Source organism: Mytilus galloprovincialis, chromosome 8 (genome assembly GCF_965363235.1).
Source record: "Mytilus galloprovincialis chromosome 8, xbMytGall1.hap1.1, whole genome shotgun sequence".
In the NCBI taxonomy this organism is placed as follows: domain Eukaryota; kingdom Metazoa; phylum Mollusca; class Bivalvia; order Mytilida; family Mytilidae; genus Mytilus; species Mytilus galloprovincialis.
Genome location: NC_134845.1, coordinates 31,535,455 through 31,558,422, shown reverse-complemented (window position 1 = coordinate 31,558,422; position 22,968 = coordinate 31,535,455). Strand labels below are relative to the sequence as shown.

Sequence of the window (22,968 nt, the reverse complement as noted above, 5' to 3'; positions counted from 1 at the left end):
ACACGATGGGTGCCATATGTGGAGCAGGATCTATTTACCTTTCAGTAGTAACTGAGAACACCCCTACTTTTGATGGGGTTGTGTTGCACAGTATTTTGTTTTCTGTGTTGTGTTATTGTTTGTCTGTTCAGACTGTTGGTCGTTTTTTTTTTTGTCATCAACTCATATGAGTTGATAGGTTTCCCTCTGTTTTAGTTTGTAGCCTGGATTTTTTTTTGCTTAGTCAATTAATGACTATTGAACAGCTGTATACTACTATTGCATATTTTTGAATACCATTTTGGTTACTTCAGCTTATATTTTAGCCACCTTCTAATCAATTCCAAACAATAAATCTTAAATATTGCATACCTAGAGTAAAAGAATGCTAAACATCATTATATTCATGAGTCAGTGCTCACACTACTTTAGAATTATAGGGATTAGTGACTTCTCTTTTTGAAACTGATAGGGAGAAGTGGTGAGATTTGAAAGAGAAGTGCTCATTTCTGCAGTGCGCTACAATAGTTGGATTTTACTATAGTCTAAAGGGTCATATGTAAATAATGTTCTTTTTATATTATTCAATTCATATCGGAGTATACAATTAAAGTAACATTTCAAATCAAAGTTGTTTAAGTTTTACTAAGGTTCTTGTGAGAAACTACCAACTAAATATTTAATATTTAGCACTAAAAAAAAAAATTTTTATTTTAAAAAATGTAAAGAAATTATAATATATCAATTACAATTTAATTCAAATCCATCTTGTGTATGAAATTCAATGTTTCTCATAAAAAAATATAAAAGTTATTAAGCTGGGCAATAATATAATTAATAGTCTAAGAGTTAAGCAACTTTGAAACAATACATAAAAAATATAGGGAATTATATACACCCAATCAATTAGATGTAACCAAAAGTCTCTTAATGCGTGTGGAATATGTAATTTTTCCCTTTGGGATCAATATTCTTCTGTCAGCTGTTCCATCCGTCCGTCAATAGTAATTATTGTAAAAGTACAGATTTCGGTCATAGCTGGTCCGGTTCAGATCTGTAGTTTAGAAATCGGTCAATGGCGGACGAATGCATTAAAATTTACAAAAAAAAACGATGTTTGACAAGTTATTTGGAAAGGAACATGACGATTTTAATGCAATAAATGGATTAAACATTTACTGGAGGCAACTTTTATCACGTTTAAATGAAGTAACAAACTTATTTTGCCGCTGAAATTTCGGTTGATGTACGTTTTGGAGTAACAAGCACCAGAACTTGCGGAAATGCACGAAGTGATAAAAAGTTGTTTTTTTATCAAATAACCTGCTTCACACTGCAAAGACAATGCTTCAACCTCTTTTCTTAAGATAATGAAATTTCTTTAATTATCAATAACAAATTGATGTTTCATCAACTTGGTAAAAATTGAAAATGTCTGATGACGGAAGCGACTGAAAGCGAGTATCGTCAAGAACAGGGCAACTTGTTTTCGCTTTTGGGGGTCGGGGAAAGCAAAGTGACGGACGGGAAAGCGACTTCTTCGCCCAAGTCGCCTGGTAGCGTGAGCCCTGATGAGTAAAGGCAAACTATGATTGCTATTTTCTTATTTTAATGAAAAAACTAGAGAACAGTCTATACTTTACCATTAAATATGAGTTGATTTGGTTCAAACGATAATTCTGAATCATTTTCTGCTTCACATCGATACAGTGTTCTAACAGTTCTGAAACAGATCAATTTCAATTAAAGTTGATTATAATGTTTTAATCACACATGTATACAAACTAATCATAGATACCAGGATTAAATTTTGTATCTACACAAGACCGAGTTTCGTCTACAAAAGACTCATCAGTGACGCTCGAATCCAAAAAGTAAAAAAGCCAATTAAGTACGAAGTTGAAGAGTATTGAGGACCAAAATTCCTAAAAGTTTTGCCAAATACAGCTAAGGTAATCTATTCCTTATGTAGAAAAGCCTTAGTATATCAAAAATTCAATGGATTTTGAAATCTATATATTTAAAACTAGAATATAATTTTCTACGGAAACATATATGATATGACCACCATTCAAATACTCAATTTAACAGGTGGTTTGATGGTGGCTAACAAGCATCCTCCTTTTATCTTATACTCTTTGATTTCACCTTGATAATTTAAAGTAAATATATTGGAATATAAAATGTCAATGTTGATAATTTTTTCCGTATTTTCTTTGTATGATATAAACCAAACATCTCTGTATTTTTCTAATTTTTGATTTTTTTTCGGTTGCTCTTTTTTTTTTTAGATTTGACCTCGATGATAAAACAAATTTGTTATAGGATAGGTTAAATTGATGATGACGATAACAATAGGGGAGTGCTGTTTCAAAGAGATTATTAGTATATATTACCTCTGATAGAATTTTCTTATACTTTGGGTAACCTTGCTATTGCCCAAAATTTGCAGATTGTTCATGAAAAAGCACTTTTTGTTAATATAAAGAAACCTATGAGATAGAATTTTGAAAAAAAATATGAGAAAATAGGTTTTGAAACATGCTTTAAGAAAAAAAAAATGTGTCACCAACCTTGGTTTCTTGCTACAAGTAAAATAGAAATTTTCTCTATCATTCCTGTATAAGCATTTATTCTTGAGTTATCTTTCCTTCAATGTCTTAGTTTTGAATTTTATTTGAACATACACCAATATTTGGTATTAGATAATTCAGTTTGAATCATGCATTTATTTATACCCATTTATTTGCAATCTGTCTCAAAATTTACAGATTTAAGTTTAAGCAAAGAACTAGACCTGTGAACTGGTATTTCACAATCCAAGATGGTGGTATACAGTTAGTCTACCTCAAGTCCATTTGCTATTAAATGCATATGATGATGGAAGTTTTAAACAAACTTGACTGGCTATGCAGCCCTTGCACAGTTGGTAAATACATATTCAAGATTAGAACAAGTTATACAGAACCAGTCTGGATTCCTGTTCATTAATCACTAACCTTTTGATAGGCCTAGGTTTTGTTTGATTACTGGCTATAGAACCAGTCAGACTTCCTGTTAAACTTCCTGTCATGCTCAATCCAGAGGAATTCCTACAATTATATAAAAGGTATTTCTAAGTCCCTCATAAAGTAAAATGCTTTATAAGCCTGCTATGTATAGCTCCATAGAAAATTTATGTTAAACATGTCTTACTCTATAAACGTAAAGTTTTGAACTGAAAGATGAAGTCCTTTCTGAGTTGTTTTTTTGGGTTGCTGTCCATAAGCATAACCCAACATCTCCTCTTATTATTTTCCAATTAAGTGTCCATATCTTACCTAAAAAGTGAGGATGTTTGTAAAGTATCAATTTTCACAGATGTTGGGGTTAATCACAAATTCATTTTTTTTAAATATTGTATTTCTACTTTGTACATGTATGTGTACTTATTACCATGAATTAGGTATTCCTGATAAATGTGTATGTAATAAATTTTTATTTTTTAAAATATAAACACATAAATGTAACAACTCTACATTTTACACAAAAATAACAGTGACAGTTGTGTATCTTCTGAAGTATAATTACTTTGTTAATTAAAAGGAATCCATAAATACAGATTTATATTTTAGCATCCACAATATTTTGAAACATGTTAAATAAACTTTTCAGAAATATATTTTGTGCAGTGTATATGAAGACATGCATAATACATCTAGTATATTAAGTGTTGGTATGTCTATAGATTTTCCATTCATACTTAGTACAATACAAAGTTACTCAAGTAAATGATAGCGGTAGAAATACATACAAGCATTTTACTGTTATACACAAATTTATGTATACACAACATAGTATGTTTCATCAGACTGTCATATAACTGGCCTCACTAACCCAACCCTCTTATCAAAGGTCAAACACAACATCATAGCTAATACACAACAAACATCACCATGGTAACTCGCCTCACTAACCCAACCCTCTTATCAAAGGTCAAACACAACATCTTAGCTAATACACAACAAACATCACCATGGTACATTTATTACACAAACACATCTGGTAAACTTTAACATAGCTGCTTAAATTTCATAGACTTATGTAAAATGTAAACAAAATTTTAAAAAATTGCAAAGGTACTACAACAATTGAATCATTTTCAATTTGAATGACAGAAGTTTATTCCAATATCTTGTGTTTAAATAAAGTCAAATAAGGAAAAATACATTTTCCAATTTTTATAAAAATTTAAAATAATGTAGTTGGTTAAAAGGAAATTAATGTTATATTATTCCTCTTTCATGCAGTTTGAGAAAATAGGATATTCAGATACATAGAATAATATATATCCCCTTGTTTTGTAATTACATGGCATATGATAATATATTATATGGCCCAAGAACAGTGGGCATTTCTTTTATAGACAATAAATTCAAATTAAAAATATCGCACCTGCTCTTTCTCAAAAAGATTTTTACAGTGTAGTGTACTACCAGTCCAACAAATATAGAAACTTCTATCAGTTCTAACTCAAAATATTGACAATTCTGTGTTAAGGGGGTCTAAAATTCAGTTTGACAGCTTCAGACGTAATATATTTTGACCTTTTTTTAACTGGAGCAAATCACTACTTAACATTCAGATTCAGCACCCAAATTTTTTTAACATGTAATTAATTACATCCCCCTACTTAATATTTCATACATTGAATATCAAGAAATAAATTGGGAAAGTGTATCAAATAAAACATGCAAGTTATACAATGTTTACACTAGGGACTATATTCCTAGACAACGAAATCCAAAGGACAATAACTGTGTCCTTGGATCATATGTGAGGTAGACCTGATGTTCTGAAAGGAATATGATATTCACAGAAGAACGTTACGTTTAGAAGAGAATATGATGTTCACAGATAAATATGATGTTGGCACAGCTGGAATATGATGTTTTGTTCAATTTGTCAATTGGTTTCATCTCAACCAATCACATATGTTTTCAACAAAAGGCCAAGACAAAATATGACAATTGTCAGTTTGTAAAAGTATTTTGGGGATATCTGTAACAATATTTTCAATGTAAAAGTAGCCCTACTTGTTTATTGACCTATTTGTAAATGTAATCTATAATAATTAATATAGCAAACCATCAATTGATGTTCAATATATATAATTACAAACATGTCTGGAGACGAACCATATCAAAACAAACAATGCACATAAACAAAATAACATGCTTTTAATAAATTTATTAATATTAACTAATTGTTAGTTTAACACAATATTCTTCTAATTCCCATAAAATTCAAAGTATCAATTATTACACTCAATCCCGCAAATATTTTACCATTTTAAAGACAGAGGGTAGAACCCTAAGTCTGTTACTAAATATGATGATTTTTCATTTGTTCAGGGTAAGATATTAATTTAATTATATCAATCTGTGATGCTCTAAAGATGACAAAACTATGTGGTACTGATTTAGAAAAACATGTCTCCCCTTCATCTACAGAGGTCACTCCAGCATAGGCATTCTAGTATAGGGAAGGTACTTTATGGCCAATAAGAAAATTAAATGGGAGGCATTGTAAATGGTGTTTCCGGATACTAAGTTTTCAAAGGGGGAAGGGTATAACCTAACTAAATCAAAGGTGCATAGAAAATGTCCTGGCATGTAAAGCAAGAACAATGTGGTATTGTGTTGGACATGAATACTTCCTTAAAAATTAATTATTGATCTTCAGGTCAAAGTTAAAGGAAGGGTTCAGAGGTCATCTACAATAGTACATAACTCATAGTATTGGGATGATACAAGCATGTGTCAATATTCAAAGGCTTATGCTAAAGAACAGAAGGAAAGTTACTCAACTTAAGGTTATTCTCAAATGAGAGTGGAAGCACCTTTATAGGGACTCCGGGATCAGGTTTTAAGCTCAGGATTTCCTGATTGATCCTTTTGGGATCCGGGTATTCTTTTTTCGAATTATGATATGGCGGGATTTAAATTTCTTCATTTCTCAGGATTTCATGTTTTTAAGACCGGGATTTTGGAATCTGGACCCCTCCTAACCCCCTCTCAAATGTGACAACACATCAAAAATATTTTAAAAAGTTATGACCAGGAAAAGAAAATTATCCCAAAAGTCAACAAGTTTGACTTATGTTAAAGGTAAATGTCACATAAAGGTAATGAAACAAAACACTGACTAATATTTATACACCTTAGTCATGCCAAAAAATAAACCGCTAGGGACAGGAAAAAGTTGTTTGAAAATAAGAAGAAAATCTAGTTGAAATTTACAAGTCTTCCTTTCGTTGAAAGGGAGACAAAATAATACTAAAATATAATGTCTTGTTAGTTGAAGGGGAGACATATAATGACTGATCTATTCAGAGAATAATTATGTTGATTTTGGTCAAGCAATTCAAGTATCAATAACTTTACAGATATTGCAATTGCCTTGAGCTCTTATTTCAAATACAAACAATACTTTGAATTTTATTAACAAACAAGAATGTGTCCACAGTACACGGATGCCCCACTCACACTATCATTTTCTATGTTTAAAGGACTGTGAAATTGGAATAAATTCTCTAATTTGGCATTAAAATTAGAATGATCTTATCAAAGGGAACATGTATACTAAGTTTCAAGTTGATTGGACTTCTACTTTATCAAAAACTACCTTGACCAAAAACTTTAACCTGAAATTTGCACTATCATTTTCTATGTTCAGTGAACCGTAAAATTGGGGTCAAAACTCTAATTTGGCATTTAAATTAGAAAGATCATATCATAGGGCACATGTATACTAAGTTTCAAGTTGATTGGACTTCAACTTCATCAAAAACTACCTTGACCAAAAACTTTAACCTGAAGCCAAAAACTTTAACCTGAAATTTGCACTATCATTTTCTATGTTCAGTGAACCGTAAAATTGGGGTCAAAACTCTAATTTGGCATTTAAATTAGAAAGATCATATCATAGGGCACATGTATACTAAGTTTCAAGTTGATTGGACTTCAACTTCATCAAAAACTACCTTGACCAAAAACTTTAACCTGAAGCCAAAAACTTTAACCTGAAATTTGCACTATCATTTTCTATGTTCAGTGAACCGTAAAATTGGGGTCAAAACTCTAATTTGGCATTTAAATTAGAAAGATCATATCATAGGGCACATGTATACTAAGTTTCAAGTTGATTGGACTTCAACTTCATCAAAAACTACCTTGACCAAAAACTTTAACCTGAAGCCAAAAACTTTAACCTGAAATTTGCACTATCATTTTCTATGTTCAGTGAACCATAAAATTGGGGTCAAAACTCTAATTTGGCATTTAAATTAGAAAGATCATATCATAGGGCACATGTATACTAAGTTTCAAGTTGATTGGACTTCAACTTCATCAAAAACTACCTTGACCAAAAACTTTAACCTGAAATTTGCACTATCATTTTCTATGTTCAGTGAACCGTAAAATTGGGGTCAAAACTCTAATTTGGTATTTAAATTAGAAAGATCATATCATAGGGCACATGTATACTAAGTTTCAAGTTGATTGGACTTCAACTTCATCAAAAACTACCTTGACCAAAAACTTTAACCTGAAAAACTTTAACCTGAAACATGCACTTTCATTTTCTATGTTCAGTGGACCGTGAAATTGGGGTCAAAACTTTAATTTGGCTTTAAAATTAGAAAGATCATATCATAAGGAACATGTGTACTAAGTTTCAAGTTGATTGGACTTCAACTTCATCAAAAACTACCTCGACCAAAAACTTTAACCTGAAGCGGGACAGACGGACGAACGGACGAACGGACGAACGAACGGACGAACGGACGCACAGACCAGAAAACATAATGCCCATAAATGGGGCATAATAAATGGGGCATAAAAATACACAATGCACACATACACAGTAAACAAAGATGGCGGCTTACATAGAGACATGTGGGGTATCATGGGTACCACGTTTCTTCACACTTCCACTACAAAACATAAGCGTCACAATGCAGCCAAACATAATACCTAGCAATTAGTAATAAATTATCTCTACTCTTGATGTTAATATTACAGCTTACTTCTACAGGCCTAGCCATCCGGGAACAATTACTGGGGTTAAATTCCTTGTTCTTTTAATCCAACAATTAGTAAATCTATGGGGGTCATTCAGGAACAATGGGTTATATGATTTGTTTTCAGATTCCAACAATTAGTATATCTATCACTACCGGTAAATCTACCATTCTAGTATAAGTAGTCATTATGATATCGACAACATTTGTTGCAATGGTTTTGTATTAATTGATGATAAAGTAATTAAAGCTTTATTTGATATTCTATGACACTTATAAATCAGAGAAGTCCAGCAATATCTTAAAAAAGAGTCATTAGTTAGAAGATGGAACATATCAGAACAGAAATAGACTAGTTTATGTAGGATTCAGCCTAAAATTTAAATGATTTTATTTATTTCAAAAACTGTCTTGAATAAATGAACTTACTATAAGAATTTGAGGATATAGCTCCATGTAGCTTAAAGCAAATGCAAGTTCCAATAAGCATAATTGTGATTTTATTTCTCATCTATCGAAAAGGTTTACAACAGATATTACTACTTTTATATTATGAAAATAAAAATTGATTTGTTTAAATTTAGGAGGGAAAAAAATCAACGTAAAAGTGCAATACGAGTACAAAAATCTATTTTTTTCTAAAAAATAAACTGTTCATAAAATTATAAACATAGGGTAGAATAGTGTGATCTTTAAGTGACAGAGACAAACCTAGAAACTCGTTTTCGAACTGGTTTGCTATGGAGGATTAAAACATGTAATGCATTAGTTAATTTTTATATGACACTATACCTATAAATTATTTTTTTAATAAGGAAAAAATTTATATTCATATTTCTTTCTTATAGATCTGAATTTTTACTTAATTCATGGAAGATATTTCAACAATCTTTTTAAAATAATTTTATTTTAATTCCTTTGTGTTGCAGTTAAAATTTCTAAATCTCAATCTCCTAATTACAATTATGAATATCAAGCACTCAAAAAAACATGCATATATCATCATTTTCACTTGAAAAAAATATGTTTCACTCTTTGGTTGAACACTCAAAAAAACATGCATATATCATCATTTTCACTTGAAAAAAATATGTTTCACTCTTTGGTTGAATTCAGTATTTAGAAGACATTTACAGACATAAAGGATAATTTCTGTGCAGGATATTAGCACTAGCTTACAATATTAAAAGTTTTACTTACAACATAGGATTATCTGCCCCTGCTATATTCAATGCAAATCTATTTGCTGAAAAGAGAAGAAACTGCCATGTTAAGAGTTTTTTTATTAAAGTCTGTATACTGTGGATTCATTGTAATTTATTGGATATCATTTTTCATGGGTTTCTTAGGGACGACATCAAAAGATCGATGTAGGATAAAAAAAACTATGTGAATTAAATTTTTTATCCTTTAGATACAGGTGATCAACAAAATTTCTTTGGGTTTTGTATGAAGAGATTGGCAAACAAGAAATCAAATATCTACAAATTTGTCCTCAATCCATGAAAATGAATGCCCACGAAGATAATTGAATCTACAGTATTCCATATTAACAGTGGGCATATTCAACAGAGATTTGGGACTTGAGCACAAATCCTCCAGATTGTTATCAATTTTACATGCAACATACATGTTTTCTCAGTTTTTAGAAGTAATCTAATGATTTTGATCACTCCAGATAAATTATAACTTGGGTACCTTAAGGAGTACATGATTGGAATAAAATTGAGAATGGAAATGGGGAATGTGCCAAAAAGACAACAACCCGACCATAGAGCAGACAACAGTAGAAGGTCACCAACAGGTCTTCAATGCAACGAGAAATTCTCGCACCCGGAGGCGTAAGTCTATCTACTGCTTCTAAACAGCCTCTATGGAACTTCTTTAGTTCAATCCCCTTCCCTTCCCTATAGATCCCTGCTGTAATTTAAATGGATCAGTATATTGGTATGGAATTAAAGTTGAATAGCATTTAAATCTTTAGCTCCTTTTATCTGTGATTCTTCATTTTTTAATGTTCAAAGACATTCTATGTAAATCTTTATCAAATAAATGAGGGATCTGTATACCCTGTTATACATACCTAATGCATTAACATTACCATATTCTGGTACTCCGGCATTTCCATACATGTTCACAGGTTTCCGAGGGTTCTCTGACATCGGTATTGAGTTAGATAAATGATTAGACTGACTTGAGTTTATAGACTCAGAACTACCACTACTGCTTTCTGTAAAGAAATGCATGTACAATGTTACTGAATTCTACCATTATAGAAATGGTGATGTTATTCATAAATCTCAAAACAAAACTTGAACCATTTTTAAAACATATGCTATCAATTCGCAATTTCACAATGTAACGCATTATGGTGGAACATACATCAACATATTTTGATTGGTTTAGAAACAATATAACATATCATCATTGGCCAAAAATTCATTGTCTGTACACCAAAATTTAAGAATATAATAAATCATTTCACCCATAGGTCTTTAGTTTCTGTAATGACAAATTCAGAACTTATCTCAATATTTTATTTGTATGGGCATAATTCCATTTAAATTTTACAAATGAAACAAAACATTTTTAAATTTTCTATATGTTGGACAGACATACAGAATGCAAGGCCAAACAGACATCTTATAAAACTGTTCTGACTCAAAAAACACAATAAATGCAACTGAGAATTCAAACAAAATGAAATCAATTTATCTGGGCGCTCTTTTAATGATCTCTTCAATCCATTCAATCTCTTTAAATCCCCCAAACTTTCTTCCCTTAGATTTTCTACAAACCTGCCATTGCTGGATTATAAAATTCAATAGGTTTCTCTATAGGTCTAAACTTTTCTGTGGGTGGAGGCGGAGCTTTATTTGCATAGACTGGTTGTGATGTTGTTGGTGATTGGGTATTTGCTGACAACATTGTGTGATTGACACCTGGAGTAAATCTGTCTGTGATAATTGTTCTTTTACTGTTAGGAACCATTTTAGTATCACCTGTATTTAGCATTTCTGGTTCATCTGGTGTAGACCCAAAAATCTGTAAGGAAAAAAGTTATTTCAAATGAAAATATTATTTCAGCTATGATTTTGTTTGTGTCCTTTGTTGAAGATCTAGTCAATTTTATTAAATTGTTTTTTTTTTCATCTGAAATTTGCCTATGTCTAATGTTATAGGCCTTCTACAGGGCAGTCCTTTTTATCAATTAAAAAATTTAATAAGATTTTGAGAAACAATTTTTCCAATAGTCCAATGTCTGTTATTCATCATAACAAAGTGAAGAGTTGTACAAATGGCTTTGAAAGTATTTCTCAAAATTGAATGCTTTAAATGACAATCATGCATTACTTATCAGAATCATTGAAGTTGAAGTTGTTTGTGCTCACAATGAATCATAACCATACATACAAATAAACAGATGGACATTGTCATATATATGGTCAAACTAGTTAACCCTACCACATTCTGTATATGCCTGTACCAAGTCAGAAACCTGTAATGCAGTGGTAGTCTTTTGTTGCTGCATATTATATGTGTTTGTTGTTTAATATTTTATATATAAACAGGCTGTTAGTTTATTGTTTTGAATAGATTTACATTTATCGTTTCAGCCTTTTATGGCTGGCAATACAATATGAATAGAGTTAATTTAAGAATTGAATGCTTCTATTTGTAAATTCATTAGGGTGAAGAAGCGTTCACCGAAGTATATTCTAAAAATGTGCGCAGGGTCAACACTTTTAAAACCCTACGAAATTACAAAAAAAAGCATTTAATATTTATAATAATATTTTTTTAGCTAGGATCATGAAATCAAAGGGCAGATTGCTCTAAGGGATCATTAACACATGTATACATGTAGCTGGATAATATTATTTTCAAAACTAATTCAACTGCACATGTAAAATGTAAAATATACGTAAATTATCTAAATAGTTACAAAATAGCCAATCACGGATAAAACAGTATGTGAACAATATACTTAGGCCTATTGTGTTTTAGTTTTGTACTATCAATTCTCAGTTTACTTTCCTCAGCAATCACTGAGACTCATAGTGAGAGAAGGTATTTCACTTCGTATCTTACATGTATCACCTATTTTCCTACGTTAATTCTAGGAGGAACCCATTCTTAACTCTTTAAATATTTAATTTCCTTTGGGTCAGTGATCATGACTTCTTTCCGTACACATTCCTCGGTTTAAATTGCGATTGTTTTTAATATAATACGTTTATCGACAGAACAAGTATATTCTTCTCAACGTGTTGTTTTGATTCAGAATTCACAGAAGTTTCTTCTGGAAGGGAGACAACTTGAAACGATAATATGGAAGACTCCATTTTGCCTGAAGGGGTGTTGTAGTTACTTTTACGATGTGGACTAGAATTGTTTTAATTTAAATGATGCATATGATTTAAAATTATGCAACAATAACCCCAAATAGCAGAAATACATAGAAAGGATCCCATGAGTTATAAATTAATCAAGTGAGTGTGGAATCCAGAGCAACCATTCAATCTAATACCCCTTAAAGTCAAGACAAGAGTGCACACGCTGAAATGTCTCGCCTTCTATACTAATCATTGATATTATGTTGATAGTCCTAAGTATAAAGCTTAGTTTTATTACAACTGTCTCATAAACTTAACATTAACCAAGATAACTAAACAAAGACCAATGAACCTTGAAAATGAGGTCAAGGTCAGATGAATCATGCCAGGCAGACATGTACAGCTAACAATGCTTCTATACAACATATATAGTTGACCCATTACTTACAGTTTAAGAAAAATAGACCAAAACACAAAAACTTAACACTGTGCAATGAACCATGAAAATGAGGTCACCGTCAAATAAAACCTGCGCGACTGACATAAAGATCATAAAATATTTCCATACACCAGATATAGTTGACCTATGGCATACAGTATTAGATAAAAAGACCAAAACTCAAAAACTTAACTTTGACCACTGAACCATGAAAATGAGGTCAAGGTCACATGACATCTGCCCGCTAGACATGTACACCTAACAATCATTCCATACAACAAATATAGTAGACCTATTGCATATAGTATGAGAAAAACAGACCAAAACACAAAAATTTAACTATAACCACTGAACCATGAAAATGAGGTCAAGGTCAGATGACACCTGCCAGTTGGACATGTACACCCTACAGTCCTTCCATACACCGAATATACTAGCCCTATTGCTTATAGTATCTGAGATATGGACTTGACCACCAAAACTTAACCTTGATCACGGATACATGAAATGAGGTCGAGGTCAAGTGAAAACTGTCTGACAGACATGAGGACCTTGCAAGGTACGCACATATCAAATATAGTTATCCTATTACTTATAATAAGAGAGAATTCAACATTACAAAAAATCTGAACTTTTTTTTGAAGTGGTCACTGAACCATGAAAATGAGGTCAAGGACATTGGACATGTGACTGACGGAAACTTCGTAACATGAAGCATCTATATACAAAGTATGAAGCATGCAGGTCTTCCACCTTCTGAAATATAAAGCTTTTAAGAAGTGAGCTAACATTGCCGCCATAGCCGCCGCCGCCGGATCACTATCCCTATGTCGAGCTTTCTGCAACAAAAGTTGCAGGCTCGACAAAAACTATATGAATGCGCATAATTACCTAAACAAACCCTTGACTTGCGATTAGTAGCAACGTACATTAATTAAACAACCTAGATGGTTCTCTATTTCTTTATGGAAGTACATTATGAAATATCAGTTTCATAACAGTGACATATAAGAAAAAGTCAACTTCAGTTCTTATATGACAGAAATAGATTTATCGGAATTCAGAGAACTTTTGCATTTTTAGCATAACTGGGGAATTCCCTCTGACGTGTTTCTAAATTTATAAAAACACTAAATATAAATACTGCTTAATTCTGATTTTCGGTGTTGTTAAAAACACTCATATAAGTCAAGGGAAATATCAAACATGAAGATTATGAAAAGAACATTATAGGAAAGTTCAATCCATTTGTTTGTTTTTACCTATTAAACCAAGAGAATCATAAGAATCTGAGATGTTCCTTAATGTTTAGAATAAAACAGTTGACATGAGGGAATGACACCCTGAGCCAAACCTTGGGTCATCATAAATGTTCATTTTCATTGTGTAATGAATGTTAATTTCAGAAGATGATGAAATTGCTGTTAGCCAATCAAAATAACGTATCATAATGAAACATACATGCAATATAATTGTTGTTGAAGGCAAAGAGTGAACTATAGTTATCAATTTCTATGTCATTTGGTCTCTTATGCAATCATACCACATCTTCTTATTTTTATACTATTCAACTATTTGTTTTCACTTTAAACTGGTTCTTACTTTTTCATAGTTATTAATGAGAATTTCTACAACAATATTGAGGAATTTAATGTCCATTATAGCAGCTACTGTCTCTTCCTCTGCTTTCATCAATGTAGGACCAAAACATACACCAAGGTTAGCTACTGTCATTAAATTCTTGTCTTGAAATTCTGATACCCTAAAATATAATATAGAAGTTTTGCAATATTTTTTTAAACTCTAATACAAATAGAGTTAAAAGTTACCACTTTTCCATTAGTCTTTGATTTGTAAGTTATTTTATGGCAATCTTTAACATACCCTTACTCAAATATAAACAAATAGTAACAATTTCCTATAATTTAATTATGATGTGACAAGATATTTCAAATGTAATTAATTGTGCATACAAGACAAGTTTATAGTTCACCTCATGAATTTATCTAAAAATAAAATACTGACCTTCATCAACAAGTGGTTTTTGACAATGTCTTAATTAGCTGTATTATCAACACAATGAGAATAACTGTAGTGCAACATTAGACTTTTTTGGCACTCAGACATACAATGGAAATAAGACACCATAAAATAGTCCAGGATGGTGCAACAATTTAGTCATATACCATAGGACTACTTTAAATTCAGAAACTATTGCGTGCATATATTATTGTCTATGTATACTCTATGCAAACCTCCCTTTAAATGTGTTAATTTGCAGTATAAACAAATTTTAATGGTATAGACCTATTACCACTTACGTTTTTAAATGCTTTATTATTATTTCTAACATTTCAAAGTTTTTCTCTGGTAACTTGTGAACTAATGTGTGAATGTCATGTATCCGTAATGTCTTTGCTTCTTGTTCTGAAACAGTCAAACAAACATTTCAAATTAATTACACTATTCTCTAAAAAGTTCTAATGTGACAACAATATGAAACAAGTGATTGGTGAAAAATAATGTTTATCCAATTCTTGAACCAATGCATGTATATATCATAAACTTGGTCTTCTGTGCACGATTTTATCATTTTTTATGCAAAACTATTGTATAATTGTCACTTTGTTCCTCTCTGTCTGTTATGGAGTGAAAATATGGCAGCTCATTAATTGTCAAGTTTTGAAGCCGTAGTTTACCAATTGTCACCTTATAGAAAACAATCAACAAAGAAGCATGAATATTGAGTATGTGTATAACATGAACAATCAGATAACAGTTTATTTCAGTGACAGATCCATGCGTATTGCAATCACCGTATTTTTATGAGAAAGGTCGTGCTAAGGTCATTTTGATACGGAAATTTTTTCGGCGAATTGCTTCCTTAAAGCAAGCAATTAAAAAAAGGAAACTTCTTCTAAATGTTGACAAATTAAAGAGTTTTCTTCAGAAAAAGTATATGTACATAAGTTTAATAATGACAACTATCCATTTTGTTATACAAAACATATGCATCTTTTTAAAAAATAATTTCATATGACTTTAAATGAATTAACTTTTTTTTCTTAAGTCAATTCACATGGATATGGATCCATTTGAGTTAAAGTTTATTTATACATTCATTTAGTAAACAGCTAATGTTATCATTGCAATATTCGTATTTAAAAAAAAAAAAAATCTGGACTTAAAAAAAATATTCATCTGCATCACAAATTATACATTTTTTTATTCCACTAATTGACTATTTCTACTTACTGGCTGCTTGTATGAATTGTGAATGAAACTTGTATGTCATCAGCGGCTCTGGTAATGATCTATAAAAAGGAGATTAAACCAGGTTATTACATTTGTTACAATGGAATATTGTGATTTCCTACTTAAATCAAAATGTTTTTGCTCATGTATGAAATAAATCAAAAATTTCACTCCTCTGAAGTTATACAACAAAGGGTGTTTAAAGGCATTGTCAAAATATTGCTTCAAAACTAATTTGGAACAACATTGATAATTTACCCATGCATCTTCATGAATTTATGAGTTATATCTTCATTTGTCATTCTATATTTTATAAATCAAAGTAAGACTCATTCTTTCAATCTGTCTCCAGTTTAGAATGGGAATTCCTAGTCTAAAGGGTAGAGTAGTCAAATATTTGTATACTTTTTCAAGAGGAAAGAGACTTATAATGTGTGTACTCATAGTTACTATGAATCCCATCTTTGATTGCTGATCAAACTGATGATTATAGTTTGGAAAGAGGTTCTGAGAAGCTATTGGCAGACCAAGCAATATTAGTGGGTCTCATTGGGGTCTAAGCGTGACGCGGGATTGCTGACTTTTTGTAAGGGTGACACTTGAAAGTCAAATTATTTTGCCGTGATCTCCTGAAATGAAGTCTAGCGGGACACAGGAATTTACAAAAAAAAATTATAATTGCCTACGTACATAGTATAAGCGGGATACGGGAATCTGACAAAACGGTAAGCGGGATCAGGATCAGAACCCCCCCATGAGACTCCCATATTAAGTTGTTTGTAAAGAAGATACTTGTTAATAATGTTATCCAGTACCTTTAAAGAAAATCAAGTTCTTTATCTTTGGTTTAAATTCCAAAGGAACATATAACAGGCTATGCATGTTCTTGATTTCTTCTTGATAATTGTTGAGCGAGTAAAACATGAATTTCAATTTAATTTTCAACACCTAATTCCCTTATCAAGCAGTTTATGAAATGTGATTTATCAACAATGAAGATGTGGTTTGGGGCTTTATCTGATTTATCTGTTTTATAAGTCTTACCTTAAGTAATTCTTAATAGCACTTGTGATTGTTTTAATTTCAAACTGGGTATTATCATCTAAATTCATCTTTTCTCGCTTCTTGACATCTATAAAAAAAAAATACAGCAATGAATTCATATATCTTTGTTTTATACATTCAGAAATTTGTACCTGCAATTATTAAGGTTAGAAGTTAAAGCAACTTTAATATATCAAAATAGTAAAATGAATTTTATTTTTATCCTATAATAATGTAGTTTTTATGTGAGTTTTGGTGAATAGATTTTTTAATGCAAAAGCTTGTGAATAGATGGATAATATTCACCAATATTCATGTAATAAACCTTTCGTGTATAGAAAAGCTTGAAAAATTGTTAAAACATATTTTGTCACTGATAACATCTCTATAGTTGAAGCCTTATTTGAACAAATGCAAAATGATATTTGATTGAAAGCTAACTGTTGGTTACATACTGTAATGAAAATACTGTTGCTTTACAACAATAAAAGATATTTACCAAACAGATCAAGTTTAACATGTGAAATAAAAATAGCATTTTTGAAAATTAAAGTAGATCATTTCTCAACCATCTCTGTATCAACTGACTATTTGCTATTTGACTGCTGAAAACAATAACTATAAAAAAAATCTCCATTGCTTATATTCTATTGAAAATGTACATTTATTCTAGAAATATTTGAGTTTTCATAACCTAAGTGATTGTAAGTAAATAATATACCAGATTCCAAGAATTGTATAATTGACGTATTTTTATAAGAAATATCACAGTTATTAAGTTTCAAAAGGATATCTTACCCAAACCAATTGATATTAATTTGGTGACCTTTGAATTTACACCTACAACTCTATATAATCCATTTTCTTCTAAACCTGAAAAATAACAAAGTAATATTGTATCTTTGAGTATCTTTTATCTTAAACAGAAAAGGGTTTGATAATTTAATTTGAGATATAAGTTAAAACAAAATCCCAACTCTATAAAGCATTTAAATAAATAGGTGTTGTTAGGATATTTGGTAGATGGACATGAATCATGTGTTCTTTCTATGAATTATAAATTAACACCCCCTTTTTTGTAATTTTTCTTGTGTTTCCCTCTTACCTTCATCCAATATAACAAACTAACCTCTATCTTCTATTGCCTTGATACATCTATTTACAAACTGGAATCCTATATCATCTAATGAAGCTAAAATTAGAAAATCAATAAATACAATTAACCCATCAGGACAATTATCAAAATAATGAAAAACATAAATCACACCTAACGTATTACTTTACTTTTAAAAAAGATAATGACTCTCAGAGAAGGAATTAAAAAAAAAAAAAAAAATAAAAAAATAAACAGTTGTATCCTGATGTTTGTTCTTTTTCACACACAAAATCTGATGTCTAAAATTGTTTGTTAAACACATAAATATTTTTTCTCTTAAGATTTTTTGTGAAATTGCTCTCATGCAGTGTTTTTTTTTTTGTGGTCAATTATAGTGTGGATATCAATCATTTTAATGTTTATAATCCCACAGAATAGATACTTAAATATAAGAGTAAGTATAGAAAATCTCAATGAGGATCCATCATCTTTCTTCTATATGTTTATGTTGTAGATTCCTTATAATGCAGTAGGTATTCCTTTTTCTGGATTTCTTGGGTATTTGTGAACACTTTATCAACGTTATACAAGTTACTTAAGGTTTGAATACAGACTTTGACAACCACCTAAACCCAGTTACACAAAAAAATGATACCCCCGAAAATAAACTTAACTGTCATATATTTATAAAGATCAAGATTTCTGTAATAATAGGGGAGATAACTCCGTCACTAGATTTTCCACGTCTCTGTATGACTTTATCTGTCATATAATTATAAGGTGATGATTTCTGTGTATACAGGAGAGGTAACATTCTGTCACTAGATTTTCCACGCCTCTGTAGACTTTATCTGTCATATATTTATAAAGATCAAGATTTCTGTGGTTACAGGGGAGATAATACTGTCACTAGATTTTCCACGGCTCAGTATAAATAATCTGTCATATAGAGTGGGATAACACTCTTTTGATATGAGGCAAAATAAAGTGGGGATGTGCAATATAAGGGATAAACAAAAGTTGCAATGAGTGATACTTAGGGTAACAAAAAGTGAGGATGTAGCATATAGGGTATAAAGTAAATGGTAACCTGTGCTACTTCGAGTAAAAAAAGAGGGAATGAGGGATATAGGGAGGAAAACTGTTAAATTTGAGATAAAAAAAATTGGATAATGAGCACCCCCCCCCCCCCCCTCACCCCCTATAAATTTAATGAAAGAGATACTTACAGTCATCTGAAGTAGTCTTTGGTTTTATGTAAACCTGGAGGAAAACAAACAAATTTATTTATATACCACCATTATAAAGTACTTTATAAGGAGACTAGTATTTAGTAATATTTACAAGTATCAACGAACAACATTTTGACTTGCTATGACGTTACTGTATAAATTTGAATAGGTCTATTTTGTTTATGTGCCAATTCTTAAATCTAACCACAAGTTTTCACAGTGTTTTTTCTAACTCTAAAAAAAAATGCTGCCGGTGTAATATTTTTGCTCAATTTTGTTGAATTCACACAACTTTAATAATTTTGTGTATTGTTTTCTATCCTTGGCCACCGAAACATGTCAATCTCAAAAAAATTACTGGAGCATTCATTCAAGTTGTTATTACCTGACCTTCTACATTTATGTTTTTATTGTAATGACCCTGCATACACAAGGTAATCACTTTGTGTTGGAACAACTTAACTAAAATCATGATATTATCAGCTTTACATGTTCATATTGTCTTGCCACTCATTAATGAATGAAAACTATAAAGTGGCCGGTCAAAAGCAACAGTTATTTCGATTGCATCTAATCAAACATTAATATACAATGTATCTACTCCTATAAAATGATCAGAAAAGTTTAAGTGTTTTTTTATAGCCACTTATTGAAGTTTGAATATTTAAAAGAAGTAAGACTGAATGGAAACAAAAAGAATTTCCATATAAAGCAATATATATTTTTGATAGTGGATGCCTTTTTTACCTTCAGCATGTACAGAGAAAAGCAGGAAACTTGTGACTAAATAATTTTTTTTTTTTTGTTTCAATGAAGATTTGCTTTGAAAGTCTTTTACATGCAAAAAAACTTCTTTATTTTGCAGTTTCTGTTATGTCATAAAAGCACATGCTTTAGATAGTCTTCACTATAACCAGATAACCAAGGTTACTAGTCATTTGTATAGGTAACTTAAAATTCTGTGCTTTTTTTTAAACCATACTTTCTAATTGAATGGTTAACTGATGTAAAAGCATTAAATTTCTGAAAAGTATTAGCAATATTCGGAAACAAAGGAAAAATTCAACAACAGTAGACTGCTAAAAATGTTATAAACTAAACAAGACACATGTATATCATTATTTTCACATACAAAACTGAAATATAAAACAGATTTTAGTAAGAATTGTCATGGGAAATAAAACTTGTGTTAGTTAACATTTTTTTTTTAAATCTTCAACTGATAAAATAACCATGCTATAGGGTACCAAACAAAAACGGACGAGTTTTGTATTATCTGTAGTTCTAATGATTAGACAGGAGTGACTAGAAGTTTAAAGGTTGTGTATATTTTATAGAAGATTACCTGGTGAATGATCTGTAATAGTGAGTGGAGTAATTTCAGTATACTTTATTTGTGTAAAACATCATTAACTTATACAATTTTAGCATTCAATTCCATATACAGAGAACTGCATCTGGTTTATTGCTAAATTGCATACATACTTTCATTAATTGTTTACAGAAGTCTAATGGCAAATATTACATGCAATTCAACAAGAAACAATTCATTCCACAAAAATATTGTAGGATGTCAGATTGAGCAGACTAATTCAGTTGAAGATTGAAAGTTGTTTTTAACTTTGGAATTATCATAAACAGTTCATCTATCTCGTAAACTGATAATGCTTTCATCTATCTCGTAAACTGATAATGCTATGTAGAGATCATTATGCACAGGTAATAATCAACCTTTTTTAATCTTGATAAATACGTTTATAACATTTTTCATATCGAGATGATAATTCTGTTAAATGTTGACTCGTTTTTTACATCTTTTCAGCTTTTGGCTTCAATTATTGAATGGAAACAGGTGGCATTATTCATGTGGCTATTAACAAATAACCACGGGAGTTTCTGTGTTTATTAACATTGGTAGGTAGTTAAGACACTCGATACCAAATCATGTGATAAGACCAGCTTCAGTTATCAGAACAGGCAAAGGCAGCTTCGTAGATACCCCACAAAGGAGTTATCACACCCTAATTCAGAACCTTTTATATTTCCTAAAGAAATCAGTGTGAATGTGTTAATTTTTTCGTTGGAGTTCCTATCAATATAATACTTCCATGTTGATATCAAGAAACAGTAAAGACAACAATACATACCCAAAATAAATAATCACAGAGGAATTGTATTTTGAATTTGCTACTTGCTGTGTATATTTGAAGAAAGGTTATGTAATCCACTAGGGAATTTCACTTTTGGTTTGTTCAGTAAGAGTTTGGTCAAGTTTGATGATGACCTGGATACATTAGGATTATAATTATATTAATTCCATAATTTAAGTAGCATGTTGCCAATTCTATATGTGTGTACTTACTGGTTCCCTGCCATCCATTGCATCCATCCATAACCTCCTGTCTGACTCGGACATTGCTTGAAATGTTAATGTATCAGTTCTGTAAAGATATCATGCAAATAGTGTTCACATTACAAGTAGGCTGTATAGATATGGCAATGCACTTTAAAGTGATAAAAAAAACAGACAACAATAGTCCATCAACAGTCTGTTAAAAAGCTTGCTCTCTTGAAATACAGAAGGGGACAGACATCCTTAGGAATTTTTGTACATTATGTTCATTGGTATTGATGTATAAAGTAACTTTGGGAGATAATTCAGGAAATCTGATTACATTTTTCTGGACATAGCAATTTTTTTTAGATGACCTGTCTTTATTTTATCTTTTATCCACAACAGGTACTATTTATGGGTTCAGGTAAAAAAGTCAGAGTTAAGTAATTTCTTTGTACAAATAGCAAACAAGTTTAAATTTCAGGTCAACAAATGATACTAGGTTTAAAATGATTAAGACAAATATTCAAAACTAGAAAATAAGAGGAACAGACTTGATCATGCTAGCGTTTATTATTCTTTTAGCAAACTATTTCATAAAAAGATTATTCAAAGGTCTAAATAGCTGAGCACAGCTAAGATGAGGAAAATATTTCATCCTGGTAAAGAAAATAGCCATGATGACATTTCTACCATCAATATTGGAACTGACCTGTCAGCCACCTGGACATCGAAACAGAATCTCTTGTCTATGGTCTGTGATGCTCTCCGAACACAAGATGTCATTGTTAATTTTTCTGTTGTTGACTGGCTCTGTCATAAATAAAAACACTGCATATTCATTCTTTATCACATTTGACACAAAAACTTTTTCTAATCAAAGAGCTGAAAGCTCTGAAGAAAAATGACGCCACTGTCTCTAATATTGGGATAGTTTTTATGCAAGTCTTGATTTTCACATACCGTAATTAGTTTAACAATGCAACATGTCTCGTAAGCATATAATTGATATTCGTATATGTGTGTGTGTGAAGTGAAGGTGCCAACTGGCTGGTTTTTTTTTTAAAGACAAATGAATAGGTCAAGACTACCTGAATTGTACAAATAAATACCGTAGAAAGGCTTCTATATTTCTCACTGGTACATAGGCTGAATCCGGGTCCGTTCGCGCCCATTCACGTTTGCG

At 31.0% G+C, this 22,968-nt stretch overlaps 1 protein-coding gene across 6 annotated transcripts in view; it reads right to left on the bottom strand.

Annotated features, from left to right (window-relative positions):
* The window catches only part of LOC143085565 (rho GTPase-activating protein 26-like), a 67,214-nt gene that overhangs the window by 555 nt on the left and 43,691 nt on the right, over window positions 1–22,968 (bottom strand). For 4 of the 6 annotated variants that reach the window (XM_076261999.1, XM_076262002.1, XM_076262000.1 and 1 more), the window contains 15 exons: window positions 22,495–22,595; window positions 21,810–21,888; window positions 19,445–19,478; window positions 18,249–18,311; window positions 17,918–17,992; window positions 17,120–17,207; window positions 16,076–16,134; window positions 15,142–15,247; window positions 14,423–14,582; window positions 10,843–11,089; window positions 10,128–10,274; window positions 9,245–9,290; window positions 7,910–7,957; window positions 2,979–3,071; window positions 1,623–1,702 (listed from right to left, as the gene is read on the bottom strand). In XM_076261999.1, the coding sequence (XP_076118114.1) occupies window positions 1,623–1,702; window positions 2,979–3,071; window positions 7,910–7,957; window positions 9,245–9,290; window positions 10,128–10,274; window positions 10,843–11,089; window positions 14,423–14,582; window positions 15,142–15,247; window positions 16,076–16,134; window positions 17,120–17,207; window positions 17,918–17,992; window positions 18,249–18,311; window positions 19,445–19,478; window positions 21,810–21,888; window positions 22,495–22,595 (1,426 nt within the window). Of the gene's footprint in view, window positions 1–1,622; window positions 1,703–2,978; window positions 3,072–7,884; window positions 7,958–9,244; window positions 9,291–10,127; window positions 10,275–10,842; window positions 11,090–14,422; window positions 14,583–15,141; window positions 15,248–16,075; window positions 16,135–17,119; window positions 17,208–17,917; window positions 17,993–18,248; window positions 18,312–19,444; window positions 19,479–21,809; window positions 21,889–22,494; window positions 22,596–22,968 lie in introns of those variants that run through there. The other 2 variants (XM_076262001.1, XM_076262004.1) reach the window with 2 other exon arrangements.